The 22,700-nt window shown below is 61.7% G+C and overlaps 1 protein-coding gene and 1 long non-coding RNA gene across 9 annotated transcripts in view; one reads left to right on the top strand and one right to left on the bottom strand.

Moving 5' to 3' along the window:
• The window catches only part of PRDM16 (PR/SET domain 16), a 296,791-nt gene that overhangs the window by 16,529 nt on the left and 257,562 nt on the right, over positions 1-22,700 (bottom strand). For 3 of the 8 annotated variants that reach the window (XM_032863208.1, XM_032863216.1, XM_032863215.1), the window contains 5 exons: positions 16,217-16,319; positions 10,135-10,348; positions 8,131-8,278; positions 7,542-7,695; positions 1,109-2,534 (listed from right to left, as the gene is read on the bottom strand). In XM_032863208.1, the coding sequence (XP_032719099.1) occupies positions 1,109-2,534; positions 7,542-7,695; positions 8,131-8,278; positions 10,135-10,348; positions 16,217-16,319 (2,045 nt within the window). The remainder of the gene's footprint in view (positions 1-1,108; positions 2,535-7,541; positions 7,696-8,130; positions 8,279-10,134; positions 10,349-16,216; positions 16,320-22,700) is intronic. The other 5 variants (XM_032863211.1, XM_032863213.1, XM_032863212.1 and 2 more) reach the window with 3 other exon arrangements.
• LOC116870977 lies at positions 17,792-19,854 on the top strand. Its single transcript, XR_004383325.1, has 3 exons — positions 17,792-17,821; positions 19,091-19,296; positions 19,842-19,854. It is a non-coding gene; the product is annotated as an uncharacterized LOC116870977 (long non-coding RNA).

Here is a 22,700-nt window from a genome sequence, read left to right as displayed (position 1 = left end):
ACCCGGGGGATGGAGGATGGTGGGTTATGTGTGTGAAGGGAACAGGATCTGGGGGCTGGCCTGCGGGCACAGTGCGGGGTTTCCCGGGAGTCCCCCGGGAGTAGGGGAGGGTCCCCACCCCTAGCCCCAGGGGCCAGCCTGCTTCCAGGCAGTTGGGGTCACCCACAGCTTTGCCTGGGGAGAGCCCTTCAAACGCCCATTCTTGTTTATCTTGATGGGCTTGTGTGCAGGGAGATGATGTGGGGCGACCCTGCTGTCGGACATCTTGCAGGTGTCTACGGGCAAAGCTGGGGCACAGGCATCGCCTCCTCAGCCCATGGCCCCTAGACCCACTGCTGAGTGCAGTGGGCAGGACCTGGCCTGGCCTCTCCTCCGCCCACCTCCCACCCAGTGGCTGTCTTGCTGGTATCATTTTGTCCCACGTGCACCTTCGTAGATCCGGGCTCCCCACTTGCACCCCCACCACCAGGCTGCTGCTGGCCCCTTGGGAATGCAGGCCTCGTGCTCCCATGCTCCCTAAACACGGGGTGTACACGCACGTGTGTCTGCACGCAGGCCCCTGTCCCAGCCGGGCACGGTTCCCGCCCCACCAGGCCTCCCTCCCAAGGCCCACCATGGGCACAGCCCTCTCTCCTCAAGGCTCAGCCCGAGGCACAGCACCCGTAGGACCTGCGTGATGGGGAGGCGAGACCCCTCCCACCTAATACACCCACCTGATCTAAGCCCGCCCAGAGATGGGGGAGGGGAGGGATTCAGCTGGCCCCTCCCTGGGAGGGCTACCAAAGGGCTGGGGCTGATGTTTGCAACCACCTCCTCCTCCCTGTCCTCCCCTCCGGAGACTCTGCTCTCTGCTGGGCCACCGGAAACCCCCTCTGTGGCTCCCGGGGCTGGTAGGGCCCCCCCCAGGGTGGCCTTGGGGAAGTGCAGGCGCTGGGAACAGAGGAAAGGTTGGGAGGAGGCAGGGTTTATCGGGAGAAGGTGGCTGCAGACAGAAGGGGACCCGGGTGGGGTTGGAGGGGAGGCTGGGAGGTCCAGCAGCCGTCAGCGCTGCCGCCTGGCCGGCTCGAGGGCCCTTGGGAGAGCAGGTGAAGGCGGGGCGTGTTAATACCTGTAGATCGGGTCCATGAAGAAGGGCGACGGCTTGGCGTAGTGCAGGGACGGCTGCTGGGGCAGTTGCGCCGGGCACGCCCTGGGCAGCCCATCCCCGGTCCCCAGCTTGCGCTCCCCGTAGATGTGGTTCTTGCGCGGCTCTCGCCCCCCTCCGTTCTGGCCGGCTCGGGCGCGGCCGCCGATGCTCAGGTCCAGCGGCTCCTCCTCCCCGGACGCCGGGGCCGGGGGCGCCTTGGGCACGGGCAGCATGGGCTTGGCCTCTTTTGGTTTGGTGGTGAGGTCGAAGGGGGACTCGGCACTGGGGCCGCCCACCTTGAGGGCGTCCCGGGGTGACCTCGGCTCGGCCTTGACCAGCAAGTTGTGGGCAAGGGAGCGGTCCGCGAAGGGGCAGAGGGCCGGGGGGAAGTTGGGCAGGAACTGGAAGGGGAAGACGGAGTGGTAGGGCAGCGAGCCCAGCTTCTTCTCCTGCATGCCCACGAAGCCGGGGCCGAAGTACTTCTCCGCGATGGAGGCGATGGCCTTGATGGAGTCGCCTGCAGCGCCGGGGGCCGCCAGCAGCTGCTCGTCCGGCGGCGGGAAGAAGGCGTGCTGGGAGTAGAAGACGGGCGCCTCACCCAGGCTGTTCGGGGCCCCCGGGGGCGCCGCGCCGCCCCCGCGCTCGGGCTCGCCCTCTGCCACCTGGCCCTTGTCCTTGGCCCTATCCCGGTCGCTGTCCACGTCGCTGTCCGGGTCCGAGCCCGTGCCCGTGCTTGTGTCCAGGTCAGTCCCTGTCGTGGTGTTGACGTCCTCAAAGTCACTGCCATCCGACACGTCGCTGCCTCTCGCCTTGAGCTTCTCAGTGTAGGAGTCCTCTAGGCGATGCTCGAGCTTGTCCTCGGGTCCCGTGGCGACCATGGCGCCCTGGCCGCTGTTGCCGACGGCGGAGACGAGGGGCAGCGCCGGGTTCCCCAGGGGGCTGGGGAGCTTGGCGTCCTGGGTGTGGTTCAGGGGGCTCTTGAGCAGTGGCGTGGGAGGTAGCAACGGTGGCCGGGGGTACAGGGACGGGGGGAAGATGCCCGGGAAGCCCGGAGCGAGGGCGGGGAAGGCGGGGGGCGCCGCTGAGAAGGGCAGGCTGCCCGGGTGCGGCCTGGACGGGAAGTACTCGCTGAAGCCCAGGCCGGCGTGGTTGAGGCCGGGGGGGGGCTTCGCCTTGTCCATCATGGGGCTGGGGTTCAAGGGCAGGCCTGGGGCAAAGACGCCACCTGGCGTGTAGTGGTTCTTGCCCTCGCAGAAGCGCCGGTGTTTGTTGAGGGAGGAGGTGGTGCTGAACATCTGTCCGCAGTCCTTGCACCTGATCTGCGTGCGGCAGTCGGCGTGCATCCGCTTGTGCCGGCACAGGTTGGAGAACTGGGTGTAGGATTTGTGGCAGACCTCACCTAAAGCGTCAGCAGGAAGCAAACACAAACACGGTATGAAATTACCGGGAAACCTTGCTGGGGGAGGGGGGCTGGGTGCTGCGGGCCCGCGATCCGGAGCCGTCTGCACGTGTGTGTGTGTGTGCGCATGGCACACGGTATTGTGTAAGCCGGTGTGCGCATGTGTGTCTGCACGCACGCTTGCACGAGTGTACACACCCGGTGGGCGCACGTGTGCATGCGCGTGTGGGTGTGCACACAAGTGTCTGCATGCGTGTTTGCACGTGTATGCCTGTACCTATGGGCTCGTGGGTGTAGGTGTGCACATATATGCATCTGCACAATTCTTGGATGTGTGCACGTGCACCTATGGGCACGCGTGTGTGCATGCACGTGTAGGTGTGCTCACATATGTGTGTGCCTGCTCACATGCCTGTGTGTACATGTACACAGGCACACGCATGTATGCACGTCATGAATGTGCGTGCATGTGCGTTTCATGTATGTGTGTGCCCATCTGCACATGTGCCTGCATGCGTGTGCACACACACATGTGTGTGTGTGTGTGCACACCCTAACCCGGGGCTGGCCTCCAGGGGCCAGCTGAGTAGTGAAGATCACCCGCGCCTTCCCACTTGGACCAATCTCAGGCTCCTCAACCTCCACACAGAAGCCGGGGCGCGTCTGCTCTCTGCGCCAGTTGTCCCGGCAGTGTTTGTAACGTGGGGGCCCAGGTCTCCTGAAATCACTCCCCAGGGGTCGGAGCCACAGCGTGTGGCCATGTGTGCACCTGCTCCAGTCCCCCAGAGTTCCCTGCCACTCCCTGACCCCCTCCGTGGCGCTGTCCCAGTGGGGAGAGGAAACACCAACCACCAGAGCTCTCCCGCTTTCTGTCCTGGGAAGGGGGCCTCGGAGTGACCGGCTCGCTCAGGGATTCTTAGTCAGGGTATCTGGGCCTGGGAGCACGGCTCCTGGTGCTGTGTGCTGCTTATTGTTTGGGCCTGGCTAGAAGCTGGGGGCGTGTTTGAGGGAAGTGTAGCCCCCTGAGATTGGGACGCAGAAGTGAGCCAGGCTCAGGCTGATGGGCACCGGCCTCTGTCCTTGACGGGAGGGGGCAGGCAGCGCCAGCCAGAGCTGAACACCAGGCCCCAGCGGCCTCGGGGACCCCGCCTGGCCGTGTCCCCCGTGGCGGGTGAGTTCAAGGTTGTCAGCGAAACACCAGCTTTTCTTTCTTTCTCTTCTTGTTTTTCTAACCAGAAAGGGAGGACCACACACGCACACTCACGCTCACGCACTTGCATGCGTATCTCTGCAGGACAACTAGCTTCCTAGGTGCAGCCCGTGGGAACGGCGGCTCGCTCCTGTCTCTCGTCCATCACCGGTCCCGACTGCCCGCTGTCCCACTCTTTGCGCCGGTGCTCTGGCCCCACGTCACCCGCTTCTCTCGGCGCGGTATCTACGCATGTTAAGGGCCCTGCCTCCCCATCGTCCATGTGGTGGGACATTCTCAAGGCTGAGGGGGAAAGTGTGGCCTTCTCAGATCAAACCTACCTTCTTCGGGAGGTGGCTGACCCAGGGGAGCTGAGCCCCATGGCCGGTCTAGAAATAGACTCAGGTCGCCCACCGGGTCTCGGGGCAGCCAGGCCTTTCCTTGGCTCAGGCCTCACTGGCCAAACATGTGACCCCTCACTGCAACCCTGGCCCAGCTCACCAGGGCTTGGTTCATGGCTGCGGCCAACCTGAGCTTGGAAACTGTCCCCGACCAGGGCCCTCGCCTGGGGCAGCTCCCAGAAGGGCCCTGGGCTAACATCGCGCCTTGTGGTGGGGAGCCTGGGACCCTCAGGGCCCAGCCCTTTGCTCACAGGATGGAGGGGTCTGGCAGAAGTGCTGGGGCTACAGACAGATCAGACAGGTCCTGGACCCAGAACACCAGCCACTCACAGATGGCAGAGAGAGGTTGGCTGCCCACGGGGCCTACAAAAGCCTGGGCAGCCAGCCCAGGGCCCTAGACGCAAGGGCAGCACCTGGCAGAGGGGCCCTACCCACCGCCCCCAGCCGTTCCTGTCCCTGTGGGGACAGCGGCTGGATGCACACACACTCACTCTAGAGCATGTCCTTCTGTGGAGAGCCCACAAGCAGGCTGACCGCCCACGTGCCTCCCGCACGCCCCCGCGCACACCCGGCCCCCAGTGCGAGAGGTGCCGCTGGGAGAGAGCGCGGCCTCGGCTGTGCGCTCGGTGAGGGGCGGGCTCAGGCTTCTCGCTGGGTTGTAGTGCAGATCTGAGGGGGCTCCCGTCTGTGCGCACTAGTGATGGTGTCACCGTGGGCTCGTGCCCTCTGAGCCACCCGTTTGTCCTGCAAGGGGCCACGCACTGGGGTGCAGAGTTGTTTCCCCAAGCCCAGCATGGCCCTTGACCGTGGCCCAAGGCACACTCGGTCGTGGCCTGCAGGACGTGCCATCACATCTCACATGCCCACTTTCTGAAATCTGTGCCACCCTATCCGAATGACATGTCCCGCAGGCCCCCCGGCCACGCCTGGGCTTTTCTCTGTAGCCTCACCCGTTAGCCAAAAGCTGAGACACCCTGGTGAGTGTGCCACACGGCCGGGGCGGGGTCATGCCCCCCGTGCTCTGCTCGTCCCCGTGCAGCCTCTGTGCAGGCCGTGGAAACAGTGGGCTCGGGGCCTGGCAGAGCACCATGGTTCCTAGAACTTCCGTTATTAAACACCCTCCAAGGAGACTTCACTCCAAGGAGACCACAGGACCTTGTGTCTAGGTGCCCAGTGAGGCAGTGACCGTTGAACCTGTTTGTACAATTTCCTGCTCCTGAGCTCACTTCAAAACCCCAGGCTGTCATCTGAGGCCCCACGGTGGGACTTCCGGGGACCCTCACGCACAGAAAGCAGGACACACATCTCTGGTCCCCATCACAGCCCCCAGCTCCCACCCCTAGCCACATTGCCGCTTCCTGACCCCCTCCTCGAGGGACCAGGCCCTGTGGCACCACCGCTCACCCTCTCCCTCTAGAACCTGCCGCTGACCAGGGACGGGCTGGTGACCCAGGAACACTGGTTTCCGGTCATCTCCAGCAGGGCACTGGAAGCTTGGGCTGGAGACAGGGGGTAGGAGGAGGGCACGGCCCAGCCATGCAACAAAGGCCGGACCGGCTAGTCGGCATGTGGTCTCTGTGGCAGGTGTCCTACAGCTGAATGGCAGCAGGAATCCACCCCAAGCCCAGCCCCTTGATGCCATGGGGTCCGAGGGGTCCCAGCCCCTCATCCAGGCCCTGGGGCCAGGGCAGGGCTAGAGTCCCTGCTCCGCAGCGTGGCATGAACACCTGGTCACTTCATGTCTATGACCTCAGTCTCCTCTGTCAGGTGGAGACAGTGCGGCCCCTCCTTGGTTGGATTCTGAAGTCCGCTGTGAGATGGTGTGTGGGACGACCCCCCATGACCCAGGTGACCAACCCGCACAAGCTCCCAGGAGGTGATGACTCAGCAGAATTCGTGTGATGGCCCCGGGCGACCTGGGGACGGTGACCCGTGTGACCTCGTGTGATGGACCTGCAAGACCTGGGGATGGTGACCCACATGACCTTGTGTGGATGGTGACCCCGTGCGACCTTGCAGGGATGGTGACCTTACGTGACCTTGTGGGGACGGTGACCCTGTGTGACCTCACGGAGATGATGACCCCATGCGACCTTGTGGGGGTGGTGACCCCACATGACCGCGAATGGATGGTGACCCTGTATGACCTCATGTGGACTATGACCCCATGTGACCTCATGTGGATGACAACCCTGTGCGACCTTGTGGGGACGGCGACCCTGTGTGACCTCGTGTGGGTGGTGACCCCATGTGACCTCATAGGGATGATGACCCTGAATGACCTCGAGTGGACGGTGACCCTGCGTGACCTTGTGGGGATGGTGACCCTGAGTGACCTCGTGGGGAGGATGACCCTGCAAATCATATGAAATTACGGCTCAGTGCAATCTCGTATGACTGTCAGCTCCCGGGTAGAAAAGACTCTTCTGTGGCTTCCAGACCCACCGAGAATAAGGTTCACGCCCCTGCGCTGGCTCCCATGGCCCCCAAGCCCGGGTCCCTGTCACCTCTGTCCACTCTTCTACTGTCCCCCTCACCTGTTCCCCCAAATATGCCGGCCTCAAGCTCCCTCTGTTCCTGTCCCCGCCCGAGCACCCCCGTCCCACAGGCGCCCCCTCGGCTCCCAGCTGCCCTTCCTCCAGGTCTCCGCTGGACTGCTGCTCTTTTGACAAGCCGTCCTGGCTCCCGCCATGCTCACGGGGCCGGGACCCCCGCGCTGACCCGGGCGCTCGGAGAACCTCTGAACCTTGCGGCACCGCCTCCGGGCTGACAGGCGGGGCCCGTGCGCCGTTACTGTGCGTGCGGCTTAGCCTGTCTCCCGCGCCGTACGTAGGTGCTGTGGCCACAGGGCGTTTACAGCTGACGCCTGCTTCCCGGGCCGTGCAGGGGGTACACAGGTGCCCTGAAGGCTGCTGTGGGGATGCGCAGGGCTCAGCGGTGCCGCTGGGGTTCCTATGCCTCCCAGAGCTCAGGCTGGGGTGTGGGTGCAGGGGAGAGTAGACGGAACACGGCGCCTGGACTGCGGGCTCCTTCCACAGGACCCAGGAGGCTGAAATGGTCCTTCCCCACCTCTCACCATCCCCTCTGGCCATTGTGGAGGTAAGCGATGGGGAGGAGCCAGGTAGAGCAGGAGGAGAAAAGGAGACCCCAGCAAGAGAGAGATGGGTGACCAGGAGAGCAGGTGCAGCAGAGCAGGGTGGGGAAGAGGCAGTCCAGGGGGTGGGGGGGGGGTCCGGACCCTGGGCCCTACTTGGCAGAGGTTTCTGAGCAAGGACGGGTCCAGCAGAGGGGAGACCCCGGGGACTTCCCACCTGTACCTGGCCTCCGACAACTGTTGACGGAGGCCGATGGGGACGGGGAGGCCAGGTTGGGGACAGGGAGGCAGTGGAGGGGGAGGGGAGGCCGGTGGGGGTGGGGACCACTTACATATGAAAGGTTTGACCGTGCTGTGGATGTGTTTGTGCTGCTTGAGGCCCGAAGAGGTGGCGAATGTCTTTCCGCAGTCAGGGCAGGCGTGAGCGCGGGCTCCCACGTGCTGGGAGCGGATGTGGCGCTGCAGGTTGCTGGGGTCGGTGAACACCTGCGGGGACAGACGTCAGGGCTCACTCCCCTGTCGGCCCAGTTCTGGCCCCTGGGTGGGGCTCTCACTGCTGCTGAGCCTGGCCGGGACGGGTCTCTGCTGTCAGGGTGACCCCCGCCCCATGACCTCAGGGGAGCTGCCAAGCCTCCCACAGACTCTGTGTCTCCAACAATGACTCCTAAGGGAGCTGCGGCCGTCAAAGCGGGAGCCCAGAACGCATTTTTAGGTGGACGAGCTCGGACACACAGGTGGGGGCAGAGAGGACAATGTCTGGTCTCCCTGACCTCCTCCCAAGCTGTGTGACCTGTGCTTCTTCCTCCTTCCCGGGCAAACCCGAGACCCAAAGGGCTTCCGGCCTCTTACGGGCTCTGCCCACTTCGCCTGCGTGTCTGCGGGGCGGGGCGCGGGCTGAGCCGCAGGTGCAGGGCCGGTTACCTTTACGCAGTTCTCACATTCGAAGCGCTTGCCGCTGTCATGGGACATCTGGTGGCGGATGAGGTTGGACTTCCAGTTGAAGGCCTTGGGGCACTGGTCGCACTTGTACTCCCGCTCCTCTGTGTGCACAACCATGTGCTGCTCCAGGCTGCATGCGGACGGGGCCAGGAATCACTGGGCGCCCACCTGCCTCGCTGCGTAGCAGCCCCCCGGCCCCCTGCCCGCTTGGAGAGGAGAGGGAGTCCCCGCAGCGGGTCTGGTCACCTCCTCTCCAGACAGGCCAGCGGGACGGAGGGGCAGAGACGGCCCTCCCACCGCACAGGGGGCAGAAGCCGGGCCCTCCTCCAAGACCACTCCTCCAGGCAGCCAGAAGCCAGGCAGGACCCCAGCTCACAATGCCCGGCTGCTCTTCAAGATGATCTTAACCTTGAGGCTGACCTTGGGCCTCGGAAAAGGGGCGCTGAAGCTACGGACATTGCCCTGAGCCCCGGAGTGGGGGCGGGGCGCAGAAAACCCAAGGCCAGCCCTGGCCCCCTCACCACTTACACACCAGGGAGGTGGGCCGGGGGCGAGCGGGTGGGTCTCCCTCTGGGGCCCGATAAGGTGGGGAGAGCCCAGCTGCTGGGCAGGGGCGGCTGCACTTGGATGAAGGAGCAGCTCCTGACCCCCTCCTCTTGGGGGACGTCCTGTTCCCCCTCCTGTCCCAGGTGTGACCGTTAATCTCCGGGAGCAAAGCAGCAATACATCACGGCCCGTTAATTACGGGCCCAGCCATCCGTTCCCATCAGAAGCGCTTGGTTCTGGAGCACTGCCGGACTGAATCTTTTTCCCTGTTGCTAATTGTGATTTATGTGTTTATGTAAAGAAAACACGGACCCTCTTGATCTGCGCTTACCGCAGAGGGCCTCAGCCGGGATTCGCCCAAATGCTCATGTTCTCTGTCATCTGTTCGGGGTGCAGGGTTTCCCATCCCCGGGGAGGCCACGGTGGGATTGGCGTCCGGTTCCCGGCGACACCACAGCCACTTAGTGACCGGATGGGGTTTTACTCTGACCTTGCCAGGCTGTCCAAGAGACATTCTCAGAGGCCGGAGGAGGGGCCCACGCGGAAAAGCCTTCAGACTTGCCTGGAGCTGGGACCTCAGTCCTGGCTCTCTCCCCACAAAGCCCAGAAGGTTCATCCTTCCTTCGGGTTGCCATGAGTCCTCGGGGTCCCCACTTCCCAGGGGAGGGCCAGCTCGTGCCTCAGTTCAGCTCAGCTCAGTTCTAGGCTGACCGTGAGCAGCCAGCAGAGCAGGCCTGGCTCACCGTGCCCGTGTCTGTGAAGCCTCCCAGGACAGCTGGGGTCCATCTGTGGGGGGCAGAGGCCGGTGCCTGGGGTGGGGGATCAGGGACCCTTGGGTGGCTCCTGCGAGCCCCTGCACACTGTGTGAAAAGGAGTCCTGTGTGTCCAGAGGGTCAGGGCACTCCATGGGTCCCCAGGCAGCAGGGTGCTGCCACCCCCCACCCCATGCTGGTCTCAGACCCTGCTTCGGAAGTCTCTTGGGGCTCGGACCCTGCACATCCCGGGGTGTGGCCTGCATCTCTCACTCTCCTCCTAGCCTGTCTCCATGGAGACATCCCTGCCTGCGGAATGGCTGGGCCAGCGATATCTCTGCCAGCCCCTTGTGGATCTTCTAGGGGTGGGGGCTCGGACCGGGGCCTGGCCTTCACAGACAGAGCCGGGATCCCCTGTGCTCTGCAGCTCTGGGGCCTACTGGGTCTGGTGCTGGGTGAGTCGTCTGGAGGTTCCTGGCCCTGAGGTGTGCCACACGGGAGAGGACCCTGTCTCCACCTGTCCCTGGAGTTCCTCGCGCGTCAGTGTGGACAGGGCTGAGGGACAAGGACAGACCCCTGTCTTTTCCAGCTTTCCCTCTGTGCCACCAGGGCTGAGTGAGTCTTCAGGGGCCGCTCCTGGGGGGACCGGAGGCTGGGGGAGGGGCGTGGCGGGGAAGGGGGGCGGCACCTGTACTTGTTGGGGAATATCCGCTCGCAGTCCTTGCACTCGTGGGCCTGCTCGCCCGCCCCGCCACCAAGCCCCTCCGGCTTGAGCTCGTCGGCCAGGCCCTCGTAGAGCGGGGCCCCCACCGAGCCGCACGCGTACTTCTTGTGGCGCCGCAGGTCTGTCTTGCACTGGAAGAGCTCGTCACAGGCGTCACAGCGGAAAGTGGGCTCCTCTGCTAGGAAGAGAGGAGAGGAGGTGGGTGGGGAGCACGAGATGGGACCCGGGCCCCCCGGCCCGCGGCAGGAGGCAGGGGGACGGTGCTGTTCCACTCCTGCTTCCCTCCTGTCCCCGCTTCCCGGACCTTGGCGTGGCTGCCCCAGGTCCCGTGTCTGCGCCATCAGAATGGGAGAAGGCCTGGGCCCCACCCTGCATGGCAGGAGGCCACCCGGGGCTTGATAAGGCCCCACACCAGGGAGTGGAGAAGGAAGCTGGCGAGTGCTTTGTTTATGAATTAGGAGAAAACACGCGGCGGAGCCCTAATGTGCCTCATAAATTACTGTCGTCAAGGTCAAACAAATTAAAAGGGGGGGCAGCTATTATTAAGTTTACGAGACAAGATCCTGACCACCGCGCCAAGCCAAACAGTCAGTTCCAGGCCGTAAATTTCCCCGGGGAGACGACCTCTGGGCCCATCCCCAGGCCCCACCCCGGGCGACGGCCGGCAGCAGCTCCTCTGCAGAGCGGATGCCCCCTCCCTGCCCCAGGCGGGGAGAGAACGTGTGCATAGAAGGTCTTGCACAGATGCATGGAAAGGTGTGCATGTGTGTGCTGGTAGTGAGCATGAGAATGCACGTGTGCTCGGGCGCAGGCGTGTAACTCTGGGGTGTGAGTGTGTGTGTGAGCATGGGTGTGCAGCTGTGACACAGGGGGTGCGTGAGTGTTTGCATTCGAACATACCTGCATCCACGTCTGTGTGTCTCTGCAAGAATGTGTAGGAATATTTGTGCCTCCACACTTGTTTGTGTGAGTGTGAGCGTGCTTCTGTATGTGGCTACACGTGGGAAAATTTGTCTTGGCGTGTGTTCACGTGTTCATGCATGTGCAGTGCGTGTGAGGGCGGGTGTGCATGCTGTGTCAGTGCACACACTTACATTGCACATCTGAATGTACACTTCAGTGCACACGTGTGGGCATGTGTGCGTCACGTGTACACGGGCGCGCACGCTATGCACACACATTTGTGTGAGGCTGATCACACGTCATGTGTGCAGAGTGTGAGTGCATCGGAGCATATGTGTATATGTGCACGCGTGTATGTGTGTGAATGTGTGGGTGTGTGTGCACCTGTGTGCATGTGTGTGTCTCTGTGACCATGTGAGTATATGTTTGAGAACGTGTCTGCGTGTGAATGTGTATGTGTGTGAGCACATGCGCACGTGCAGAGCTGAGCCGTGGTGACCTTGGGCTGACTGTTCACCGAAATGGCCTAACCCTGAGGGATGTCAAAGCCAAGGAGGCAGGGAGATGGGGGCGGGCAGAAGGGGGCTGTCCCCGCCTCCTCCCCTGTCAGAGAGACCACCATAACCTTCTGAGTGCCGAGGAGAGGGTGGGGGATCTTTGCAGCCCAGGCAGGGGGTTAGGGGAGAGGGCTGGGGAGAGTGAGGGCCTCCTGCTCATGACTAGAAGCTTCCCTGAGACTAAGGCTGGAGGCGTGGCTCCCGATGTCTGGTCACAGCCGGCATCTCCACCGGATCCCCCCCACGTCATGAGGCTGACTCTGTGGGAGCTGGTTCTGGGCTGCCCCTGGCTGGGTCCCCAGGGCTTGGATGACACTGTCAGAGGCACAGTGTGACTTCATGTTCTGTTCATGTCTGTGTGAGGGAGTAGCTCTCTGGGTCCCAGGGAAGGGCCTCAGGGATGGGCCGGGTGGGCTCCAGTGCAGGTCCAGGCGTCCTGGCCGGCTCACAAGGGACAGCCTGATGTCAAGGAAGTGTTTGGAGGAATTCAACACAAATACGCAACAGCAGCTTGCGCTGAGGCTGGCAGTCTGGGACTGAGAGCATGGGTTTGAGCCTCTGGGCTTGGAAGTCTCTGCCCCAGACATCTCCCAGCAAGGCTGCCCCTGGCACTTGCCCCAGACAGATGCTGAGCTGCAAAATGGAGGGGAAGGAGGCAAGGTCTGGCAGTCCACGCAGACCCCAGACCCTGGGCTGGGGGACACAGGGAGGGTATGTTTGCCAACACCGAGGCCAGCAGCACCCAGGCACAGCCATGGCCAGAGGCACAGGAGCCGTGGGGCCTGGGGCTGCCTGGAGCACAAGGACAGAGAAGGTTCTCGAACAAAACCCATCCAAGCAGCAGCCGGTCCCCAGGGAGCAGCGTGCATTGCTGGCCACTAAGTCTGCAGACGACGTTCATCACGACATAGGCCCCCCACGCCCCGCCCCCTGCCACGTCTACACAGCGTTGCCTCCAAAGTCAAATTCATGTGTGAACCCTTCCGGAGAAACGCCTCCTGGGAAAAGAACGTGTCCGGCAGTGGGGACACCCGAGGCCTTGAGGCCGCCGCACAGCAGGCCCCGGCTAGGAGCTTCCTGCTGTTGGTGCACAGACGCCATCCACGCGCCCAGGGGCAGACTCTATGCCCGCCCGGCGACCAGTAAACGGAGGCCGGGACACCCAGAGAGCAGGCGGCAGGGCTGTGTAACCGGAGCTGAGCCGCCGGGCGGGGCCCGGGAAGTGCGGTGGCAGCATCCCAGCTTCCCGCGAGGGGCCCAGTGCAGCGCCAGACGTGGCGTGTGCGCTCGGAACGGCCTGGCATTCCCCCGCGGGCCCTCGTCATCTTTAGAAATGTGGATTTCCTCCCCATCTGAGGACCGAGAACACCATTTCAGAACGGAGCCGGATGCCTCGACCCCTCAGAGCCGCCCCTGTGGGTTTGTTCTGACTTCCTGGGGCCTCCCACCGCCACCGGCGCCGTGAGTCAGTTCGAAATGCCCGTTGGTAGTTGACTCTTTCTGGACCCAACTGAGAACAGTCACAGGAGTTGAAATTTGAAAACAAAGACGAGAAGAAAGGACAACCCCACCCATCCGTACCACCAACCAACTCCACTATCTCAGTTTCGATCTGGAATTTGGACTTAAAATGAAAACTGAGCCCATTGCCGCGGTGACAGCATGTGAGGACGTCCTGAGGCCGTTAAACAGATGGGGTGGGGTGGGGGGGTTAAAAGGCGCCCTCCTCGCCCTCATCCCTCCACGGACCCAAGTTTGCGAGGGTGAAGGATGGAGCCGGGGGCTGGCGGTGGGTGAGCCTCGACACCCGCCCCTCCCTCACCCTGTGCTATGGTGTGGACAGGGGTCCCAGCTTCCCTCACGCAGGTAAGGCGGGCGCAAAGCGTCCACGCTTGGGGCTCGCTAGATGCCCCAGGAAGGATGGACCCTGCCCGTGTGGTCCAACTGCCCAGCACGATAATTCCATGTTAAAAAAAAATACTAAGAGCGACCGTTCTCCTCTGGCTGTATTGTGTTACATTGTATCATATGCTACTGCAGCCGGCCGTGTTGTCGCGTATGTTATGTTGTGTTATATTGTATTATAATCTGTCTGGTGCGCTTTATATGCAATTTACTGTATCCTCTTGACTTTCTATGGTGGGGGGAGTTAACAATTTTGAGCCTTTCTCAAAAGAAAAGCACATTTGAATGGAAATTATTTTCTTTATTTTCTCCCAAGAGCAAGAAGCTTTCCCGAAAGAGAAATCTTTCCCTTCTCTACTGAGCGTAAAAACAAAATAGAAAGTCGCTGGAACTAATGAATGCGAAAGTGGCTTCCCTCTGCTCTGAGTCACTTGCCGGGGCATTGGAGGCGCGCTCCTTTACAAAGCTGCGGCTGGGGAAGAGCCTTCCTGGGCTCAGAGCTGCAGGCCCCGCGCGCTCTGTCCCTGCTCTGGCCCCGTGGGCCGGGGACCCGGGACGCTGTTTCTTCTGCGTGTACCTGAACCTTGCTCCCCGGCAAAGGCCCCTGCCCCTGACGGCAGCATGCAAAAATTGTAATTCAAAACTGAACTCCTTTCATCTGAACCCGCTGGGAGTCCATGGGGTCCGCGAGCTGGGGAAGCCCCGTGTCCTCCCAACGCGGACTGGACCCGGGTGTGCCCGCCCATCGTGGCGTGTGTCAGGTGTGTGCCTGGCGGTCTCTCTGTTCTATCAGCAACTTTTCATGGCCGAGCAGGAATGTAACAGAAAAATAAGTCAGTGCCTAATGGCTTCAGAGAGCCGAGGGGGACACAATTATGTGGCATCTACATACTAATCTGCCAGACTGAGCCTCAAAAGCGCTGGAGGGCCCACTCCAAGTTCCTGCCGCGATAAGGGGCCTCCGCATTTAGCTGGGGCTGGGATAAAAGATTTTTTATGATAATTATCTTAGTGAGGAACATTTTTGCATTTTCTTTCTGTGCGATTCTGAGTTTAGCTGGGAGGGGGCGGCTGTTGGGGGGCAAGGGGGTGACCACCACAGCAGAGAGTATGAAAAGTCAGACATTTGATTCTGGACTATTGTGTGTGGAAAGCAATTAGCCCGCAAATGTTTGATGAATTATTAGGGAAATGTGGACCCAGCTTATTTGAGATCGGGAGCCGGGGTGGGGGGAGAGGGGCGGTTGGTGGTGGTGGATAGCAATCAAGGTTTTTTTAAAACCTTTTGGAAGAAAGAAGTTTCATTACACAAACGAGATCGTGCCGGGTGCTCCCCTGAGGTAAGTGGGTTTATCTTTCCGCGTTCTCCTGTGCTACCTGAGCTCTACAGGTCTTTCCAACAATTATTTTAAGGAAAATGAGACCATCCCCTCACGACCCAGACCTCGGCCATTTTTCTTTTCTCCACGGCCTAATTGGAACCAAACTTCAGAGGCGCATACAGATAGGACCCGGCTCTGTGGCCTCTGGAGCGGGAGCTCAGAGACACGGGCCGCGTGGAGCGAGGACCCTCATTGCTGGGCCACGCTTGGGGATCGAAAGGGTAAATTAAGGCAGAGATCTCTGCGTCGGCTCCAGCCCCAGCCAGCGCCACTCCCTCATGTGATAGTATTAGAGGAACTTGTGGTCAGTGGCGTTAGTCATTATGCCCCTGTGCCTTCGGATGGGAGGGAAAGAAAGGCAGGAAGGGGAAACCGGCCTCCCCCTGCTCCAGCGTGAACGGAGTCACCAGCCCCCGCCAGGAGGGGAGGCTGCTTCGCTGTTCACTTGTGGGGTCTCATTCCAAGAAAAGACACCGTGTGCTGGCGGCGGCACGCAGGGAGCTGACGGGCAGTGCTCTGCTGCCAGCACAGCGTTCCTCGAATGGACTGAGAAGCGGTTCCAGACCCCAAGGTGAATGGTACATTGCTCCACAACGTGGATGAAGGAAAATAATTTTTGCATTTCAGAAATCCTAGCCTCTTTGCAGCAGGAATTTTTCGAACGTCCTCTGAGATGCACTTGGCCGTGGTTGAGGGAGGGGGCAAGGGAGCCCCTGGACGAGCACAGATTGACGAGTCAGGAGCGACGGGCAGGGTCAGTGGGAAGAACTCAGCTGTCATTCCTGCCCCTGTGGGACCCCCGGAGCCCCCCGGGTTGCCTCTCACAAAATCAGTTTTCCCTTAACGTTTCTCTTGGACTTTTTGCTGTTAACCGTAGGCAGGCACAGCTTTCAGACACACACATGCCGTCATTGCCCTCTCTTCAATGAGCCCCAAATGCCTCCCAGGGCTCTGGAGGGTGACGGTTTCCAAGTCATAAAATGTGTGTTTTTGTTTGTTCTTGTTCTTGTTTTTGTTTTTTTAAGTACTGGGGCTGATATTAATAATAGAGATTTAAAAAATCCCCCTGGGAGTCTACCACCACAAAGATACGGTGCCACACGACAGCCACTCACGCGTGTTGTCCGGAGTGCCGTCTAGAATGCGGCATGTGGCTCGTGTAACTCAAAGACGGGAGAGAACGATGCTTTGGCTGCGAGACTGGGAGGGGCGCCCGGGGCAGGAGCTCAGGAGTGCGGCCCCCGTCACGCGGTGTGATGCAACGGGAGGCCTCGAGCTCCTGCCAGGCGGGGGGCTTACCATCCAGACTGGAGGGCACTGTCCCCAAGGAGTACGCGCCTTCCTTCACGTGCACGAGCAGCTCCTCCCCAGGCTCAATGTCCTTGATGACTTTATAATAAATCTAGGACAGAAAGGCAGAGAGAAGGGGTGAGCATGGCCGTCCTTGCTCAGGGAGCCATGCCGGGCACAGGGCAGGCCACGCCGCTCCTTGCAGGGCCCGGCCGGCTGGCCACTTGACCTGCCTACTAACTCCTGCTCAGAGGTCCCCCTCTGGAACTTTGCAGAACATACTCAGAAGGACCGCATCCCTTGGAATTTGTTTCATGCGGTGGTTGGGTGTTGGTGAAAGAGTTGAAATTGGTGAGAAGCCGCCTGGAGGTTCCCAGGCGGGGCACGTCCCAGCGGGAAACATCAGGGAGGGCGGCTCTTGCCAACCAGGAGCAGGGCCCGGCGTGGTTCTCAGGGTCCTCGTCGCAGTGTGCAGGCCAGACCCGTGTTGCTGCTGGGGGTGGGGGGCTTGGGGGTCAAGAGTGAATCTGCATGTTTTAAACATGGTCATGCACGCAGACAGAGGCCCTGCGGGCCAGGGCAGCAGGCTGGGACTCTCCCACGAGTGTGGACACCATTTCCAAGGGAAGGCAGAGGGGCACAGCAAGCTCTGTGCCCAGCAGCCATCCCAGGCTAGACGGGCGTTCACTGAGAACAGGGAGGGTGCAGGGGGTCAGGGCAGACGCCGTGGCCTGGGGAAGCAGACTCAGGTCGAGGGGAGGTGAGTTTGGAATATCTAACCTTAACACTCCAAGGAGCCCTGTGGCTTGCCCACAGGTATCTGGAAAGGGGGCCATCTGCCCTGGAGGTGTGGCCAAGATCTGGAAAACCCTACGGCTCAGAAGGGCACCAGGGCAGGCCCATTTGGGATGGCACCCAGGGATCGGGCTCTAATGGCCTGGGTGACTGTGGGAGAGGATGGGGGTCTTTCCTCCCTGGGACCCCCTACCCTCTCTGGAGAACAGTGACACAGGTCCTGGGCCGAGGACAGGTCCCAACTCTTCTCATAGTGGGGCTGACACCAGGGGTCTTGCATCTCAAGTCCAGAAATGTCAAACTGCCTACCACCCGGGTCTCTATCCAGATAACAGGGGTCAAGGGCTTCCAGGAGCCCGGAGGCTGGCCGCAAGACTGACCCAGAGGCCAGAGAGAGACCAAGATGATTGCACCTGCCTTGGGAAATGCAGGGGTCCCAGCTTCTCCAGACTGATCCCCCCGAGAGGCCCTCCAGCACTGCCCTCTTGCTGGAGGGCCAGTGGGTGAGGGATCAGGCCAGACCATCCAGCAGCAGTGGGACGTGGCGCGGACACCCAGAGACTGAGTGGGGCACGTGGCCCGCATACCACTCCTGCCTCTCCTCTCACCCCCAGGCCCCGGGAAGCATCTGGAGGGCTGAGCTTCCTCCTCCCTCACCGGAACCCTTTTCCCCTCCACAGGCCATGTCCGTGTGGGCTCCCGCACAAACCACTGGTCCTGACTCGCCCCGGACAAGAGCAGGGAGCTCCCGAGAGGACACACAGAGCCCCACTGGGTCCCCAATGCGCAGGGACGTACCCCAAGAGCACCCAGACAGCGGTAACGAGACGGTGGGCAAACTCCCTCTCCCTGCACTAATTTCCTTCGGCTGCAACACGGGATCAGTGACAAGACTGTAAAATGGAGACTAGACTCTGGGCCTTACTCACTTTTGTAATTAAACCCATTGTTATGACCCCAGTTCTGTGTCCTTTTATCTAAAGAATGACAGTGACCAAATAACTGTTTCATAAAAATCATACTCGAGCCACTGCATTTCAAAACGGGGTCCAACGTCTGTGGGACTCAAACTCCAACAATGCCAGGGAGGCCCCAACAAGGTGGGCTGTTCTGCTGGCACAGCGCCCTCCCATCCGCCCGCCATCGCACCAGTGGGGGCACAAAGGCAGGGACTGGCTGGGAACAGAGGAGGGTCCACGGCCCGGCTTCCCCTGGGGCCCGTTAGAGGGCAATGTGGGCCCGCCCGCCGCCAGGTCCCTCCCCGAGGCCCCGCTCTGACCTGGTGTCCCGCTCCCGCTTCGTGCGAACGGCTCCTGGGGCCACGTCCTCCCTCCGTCCTCCCTCCAGCCGGCTGCTAGGCTCCTACTCCGGGCTAGCGGGGACTAAGTGTGGCCCGCCTCCCCTCTCCGCCTCCCTGTCCGACCCCCTCGGAGGGCCACCCTGCCTCCCGGGACCCCCTCCCTCCTCACCCCCCTCTCCCAGTGCCGCTGGTTCTCCTGGGATGCCTCCCCCCCACCTCGGAGCTGGACCTCCTGGAATCCCCTATGTCCTCCAGGGCTGCCGAGGTCCCCCCCCACACCCTCCCAGCTTCCAGGGCTGCCCCACCTTGCCGGGACCCCTCTGCAGCCCCAGCCGCACTCCCAGACTGCCCGGCCTCCCCGGGACACACACTCCGTCCGCCGGCACAGCCCCAGCAGGAGCCTCAGACCCCAGGGAGGGTCTAGAGCTCTTGGCCGTGGGGAGCAGTCCCAGGCACAGCCGGCACCCTGTCCCCAGCCCTGGACGGTCCTCTGGGCACCTGGCGGGGCTGGAGAGTAGGACACGAGGGCAGTGGCCCTCAGCCGTGGCTGCCTGGACTTTGAGCGGCAGATGGAATTAGTTGCTATTAGTGCTAATTGCAGGGCCGGGCCGGGTGGGGGCGGAGGCATCCCCAACATGCCTCCACCTGGAAGGGGGGCCGGAGGTGGACAGGAATCAGCGCGATCTTTCCTCGAACTCCGCGGGTGCTGCCTCCGCCGAGGGCATGGAGGTATGAGGGCGACTGGGGTGCACACAAAAGCTGGGGGTTTTCACTGTCGGTTCCCACAGGCACAAAGGCCTTATCAGCCAGACCCGTGGAGAAAGTCACAGTTCCAGGTCCGCGGGCTTTGCCGACTTCCTGGGACAAAGGCCGGCTGCGGTGGGACGGAGGCCTGGGTGGCTCCCGGCCTCTGGGGTGTTGTAAACAGCGCGTGGACAGAGCCGAGACTATAACACGATTCCCGAGGCCCCTTCAAAGTTCTCGACGTGGGCTGGTCAGGTCCCCTCCGCTGCACGCCCTGCAGCAGGTCGGGTTCAGACCTGAGGGCGGGTGGGCGTCGCGGAGGGGCCGAGGGCTCCTGTTTCCATGGGGTGGGGTCGAGGGTCGGTTCCTCCAGGAAACAGAGCCCCTCCCCACCCTGATGCCAGGCCGGCGGCCACGGGGATAGGAGCCAAGTCCCTGGAGGTGACAGCACCCAGGAGGACACGCCCCCCCACCCCCTCAGCAGCTGCAGTGCCCAGGTCCCCAAAACCCGGTCTCTAGGCTCCTGGCGTGTGGCGGGGGAGACCCCGCTGGAGCCTTCCCCACCCCGGGTTCATGATCTGAGAGCTAGGGAAGCTGCAACAGCTGAGTTCACGGGAGCCCATGCACGTCTGCCCTTATAGAGCTTTCAAAGGAACGAAGCCAAGCAGAGGGGGTCTGAAGTCAGGCCCTGTTTCAAAGTCTTGGGCTCTCCATGAGCACCTCGGCTCCGCACCAAACCCTGGTCCTCTGAGCGACAGCTGTGCTCTCTCCCCCTCTGTCCCTCTCCAGACGCAGGGACTCGGCTCCCCGCAGGTGGCCAGAGCTTGGGAAATGACCTGAGAAAGGTTGGATTTCACCCAAGCTGTGCTCGGGCACCGGGCCTTCTGTGGAAACTATCACCGGCCCCTGAACAACATTCTTTGAGATCAAATATTTCAAATTTAAAAAAAATGGCTCTCCATTTTGGCCACTTTCTCGAGTTTGTTTTTTAAATATCAAACGAACTCACAGGGATAGGTGCTGTGAATATGAGTTTACGTTCCACGATTTTCATTCCTGTTGCATCTTAGAATCTTACACGTTAAATTGTGAGGAAATCCACCCAAACTACCAGGGTGCCACGAGGAGGTGGGGGCCGGGCCACACTCCCCCCCTGCCCCCCACCGCCCCGAAGCAGACGCGTTTTGTAGGAACACGGAGGTGGTCAAGTGCTCCTGCTCTGACCAGTTTGAGAGACGTTCAGGGAGGGTTTCGGTCACATGTGCGAAATCGTTGTGTTTTTCTGTCCGCCCTGGATTTGGGAATCGGGCTGGAGTCGCGGGGGCCTCTGGGGTGCTACTTGAGGGTCTCTTTGTGAGAGACAGGCTCCCAGTGAGGGGAATCAGAGTGGCCCGGCTGCCTCTGGCCCGTCCGGGGGGAGGACGCTGGTCCTTGGGCATCTTTGTCTCTCTCTCAAGACCCCTGGGGAGCCGGGGGTGGGGGGGCTCCTGTGCTGTCTCATTGCTTCTAGGACCTAAAGATGCTACATGTGTCTTCATGACTTGCTGTCCCCAAACTGTGGGCAGTCTGTGCCTGGGAAAGTCTTGGACACCGGGCCCGGAGACTGCCTGAGGGCTCGAGCATTTGGAGTTTACAGAACCACGGAGACCCGAGCAGGGACGTGCAGACAGTCTCTTCCTCTGGGCGACAGAGGAGACACTCACCACGCTCCTGTCTGCCCCTGTGGGGCTGAAGCACTTGTGTCCACGTCCTCACGGTCTCGCTGCTCGTCCCCGTCACTTTCCCAGCCACACACACGTGGGAAAAATCCGGCACATTTCTCTCTGCCTTTGCGGTGCGTTTGGACCTGGAGAGTGCATCCGTGTCTACACAGACGCTCCCGGCTGCGGCTAGAGAGACGGTCTTCGACCTCCGGAGGGGCATCTCCTGATAACGTATCCCCGTCCACGAACCCGGACGCGAGAGCGCCGCTGGGAGCGCGAGGGCGCGCTTGAATCTGTATCTTATTCTTTGCCGAAAAGAGAGGATCGGTTTGCTCTGAATGCGCAGCTTTCGGACTCCAAGGCATTTGATATATACCTTAAGTCTTCTGAAAACCCGCCAAGAAACGCTACAATGAATCCCCTGCCCTTCTCGTTTCAAAGGGGAAATTGTATCTAATTGTTTGCGAGCTACAGTGTTTAATTTAGAAAATGGTGGGGGTTGAGAGCAGAGGGAGAAGGAACGGGGCGCTGGATGCCATCCCGTGAGTTCCAGCCCCCGCGGATCGCTCACAGGCCATGAAGGGCGACGGGCGACAGGCAGAGGGGTCCGCGTGGAGGGAAGGGAAGCGAAAGCGAAAGAGAAGCAGCCTGGGCCGCGCTGGGCCGGGAGCACAGGGTTTTCATTAGAGCGAGCGCGCGCGGGCTCTCACGCACACGGCTGCGTCCTTATCGGTTGGCTCATCGGCTAACGAAATGCCTTCCTTTAACACGCCCGTCTGCTTCCACTCTGGGGAGCCCCGGCCCCAGGCTGAGCGGTCTCTGCCCGGGGGGAACGTGCCGGTGGTGTTGGGGATCCCCCGCCACCCAGCCGGACCTGGGGGTGCGGTGGGGGCCTCGCGGCCTCTCCTCAGAGTGCCGGGGAGCCTGGAGCCCCTGAGTCATGCTCCCCGATGTCTGTTTGTGACCCCAGCACCATAGCACGCCGTCCTCAGCCCCGCTGGCCGTGCGAGGTCGGTCGCCGGCATCCTTGCCCTGGAGGGGTGAGGCGGACCGGGAGAGAGCCGCGCGGTGATCAGGCCCGCACGCGCCTTACTCCCAAGCCCTTGCTTTCGTTCTGAACATGGAGACCAACCCAGGGACAGACCCTGCCCGTCTCCTGAAACATTTCAAACGGATTTGTTTGCTCATAATTGCGGGAGAAAGAACCACCCAGGGGTGATCTGAGTGTCTCAGATTTTCCGAGAGGAAAAGCAGGAGCTGGTGGGCGGCAGGGGGAGAGGGAGGCGAAGTCGCCCCGGGCCGGAGGCGGGCTCCTGCCTCCCAGAGTGAACTGAGGTGCCCGTGGCCTTTCCTTCGCCTTCCGTTGACGCTGAGTGGGAAAGGCAAATCAAAGCACCCCAGCATCTTCGGCTGCGACCTGACTACCCCCAAAAGTCCCGGAGAAAAGCTCCGTCCGTTCAGCTGTCTACTGTGGGCGCTCTGTTCCCAGTGGCCCGGCCACCTCTCTGTGGGCTCCATGTGGGTAGCAAGCCACAGGTCACTGTTGAGTTGATGCGGCCGAGTCCAGGAGGAAGTTCACGGCCTGGCATGGCCTCCGCTCGTGGGGCTCCCCAACCTGGAGCCTCAGCGAGGACAGAGCAGAGCGACTGGCGGGTCACCTGTCCTCGAGGCCCCCGGGGCTGGGACCTCTCAGAGCCCCGGGGCGCCTGGCGGGAGTCTCAGGGCATAAATGAGAAGCTGGAGGCAGGGTCGGGCTCACGGCCATGAGTGCCACAGTCCACGGAGGAGATGCATGGCTCCCTCCAGAGGACACGTGTCCGGTCCAGAGCTGCCTCCTCCTCAGCCACCAGATCATTTCTTCTGGGAGCCGCGACTCCAGAGACTTTTTCTTGGGACCCCGAGACCCACTCCTGACCCGTCTCCTTTGTCCTCTCAAAACCGGAGCTGAAGT

The sequence above is a fragment of the Lontra canadensis genome, unplaced genomic scaffold (genome assembly GCF_010015895.1).
Source record: "Lontra canadensis isolate GAN:19392208 unplaced genomic scaffold, GSC_riverotter_1.0 scaffold25, whole genome shotgun sequence".
Taxonomy (NCBI): Eukaryota; Metazoa; Chordata; class Mammalia; order Carnivora; family Mustelidae; genus Lontra; species Lontra canadensis.
This window is presented reverse-complemented; position numbering and strand designations above follow the sequence as displayed.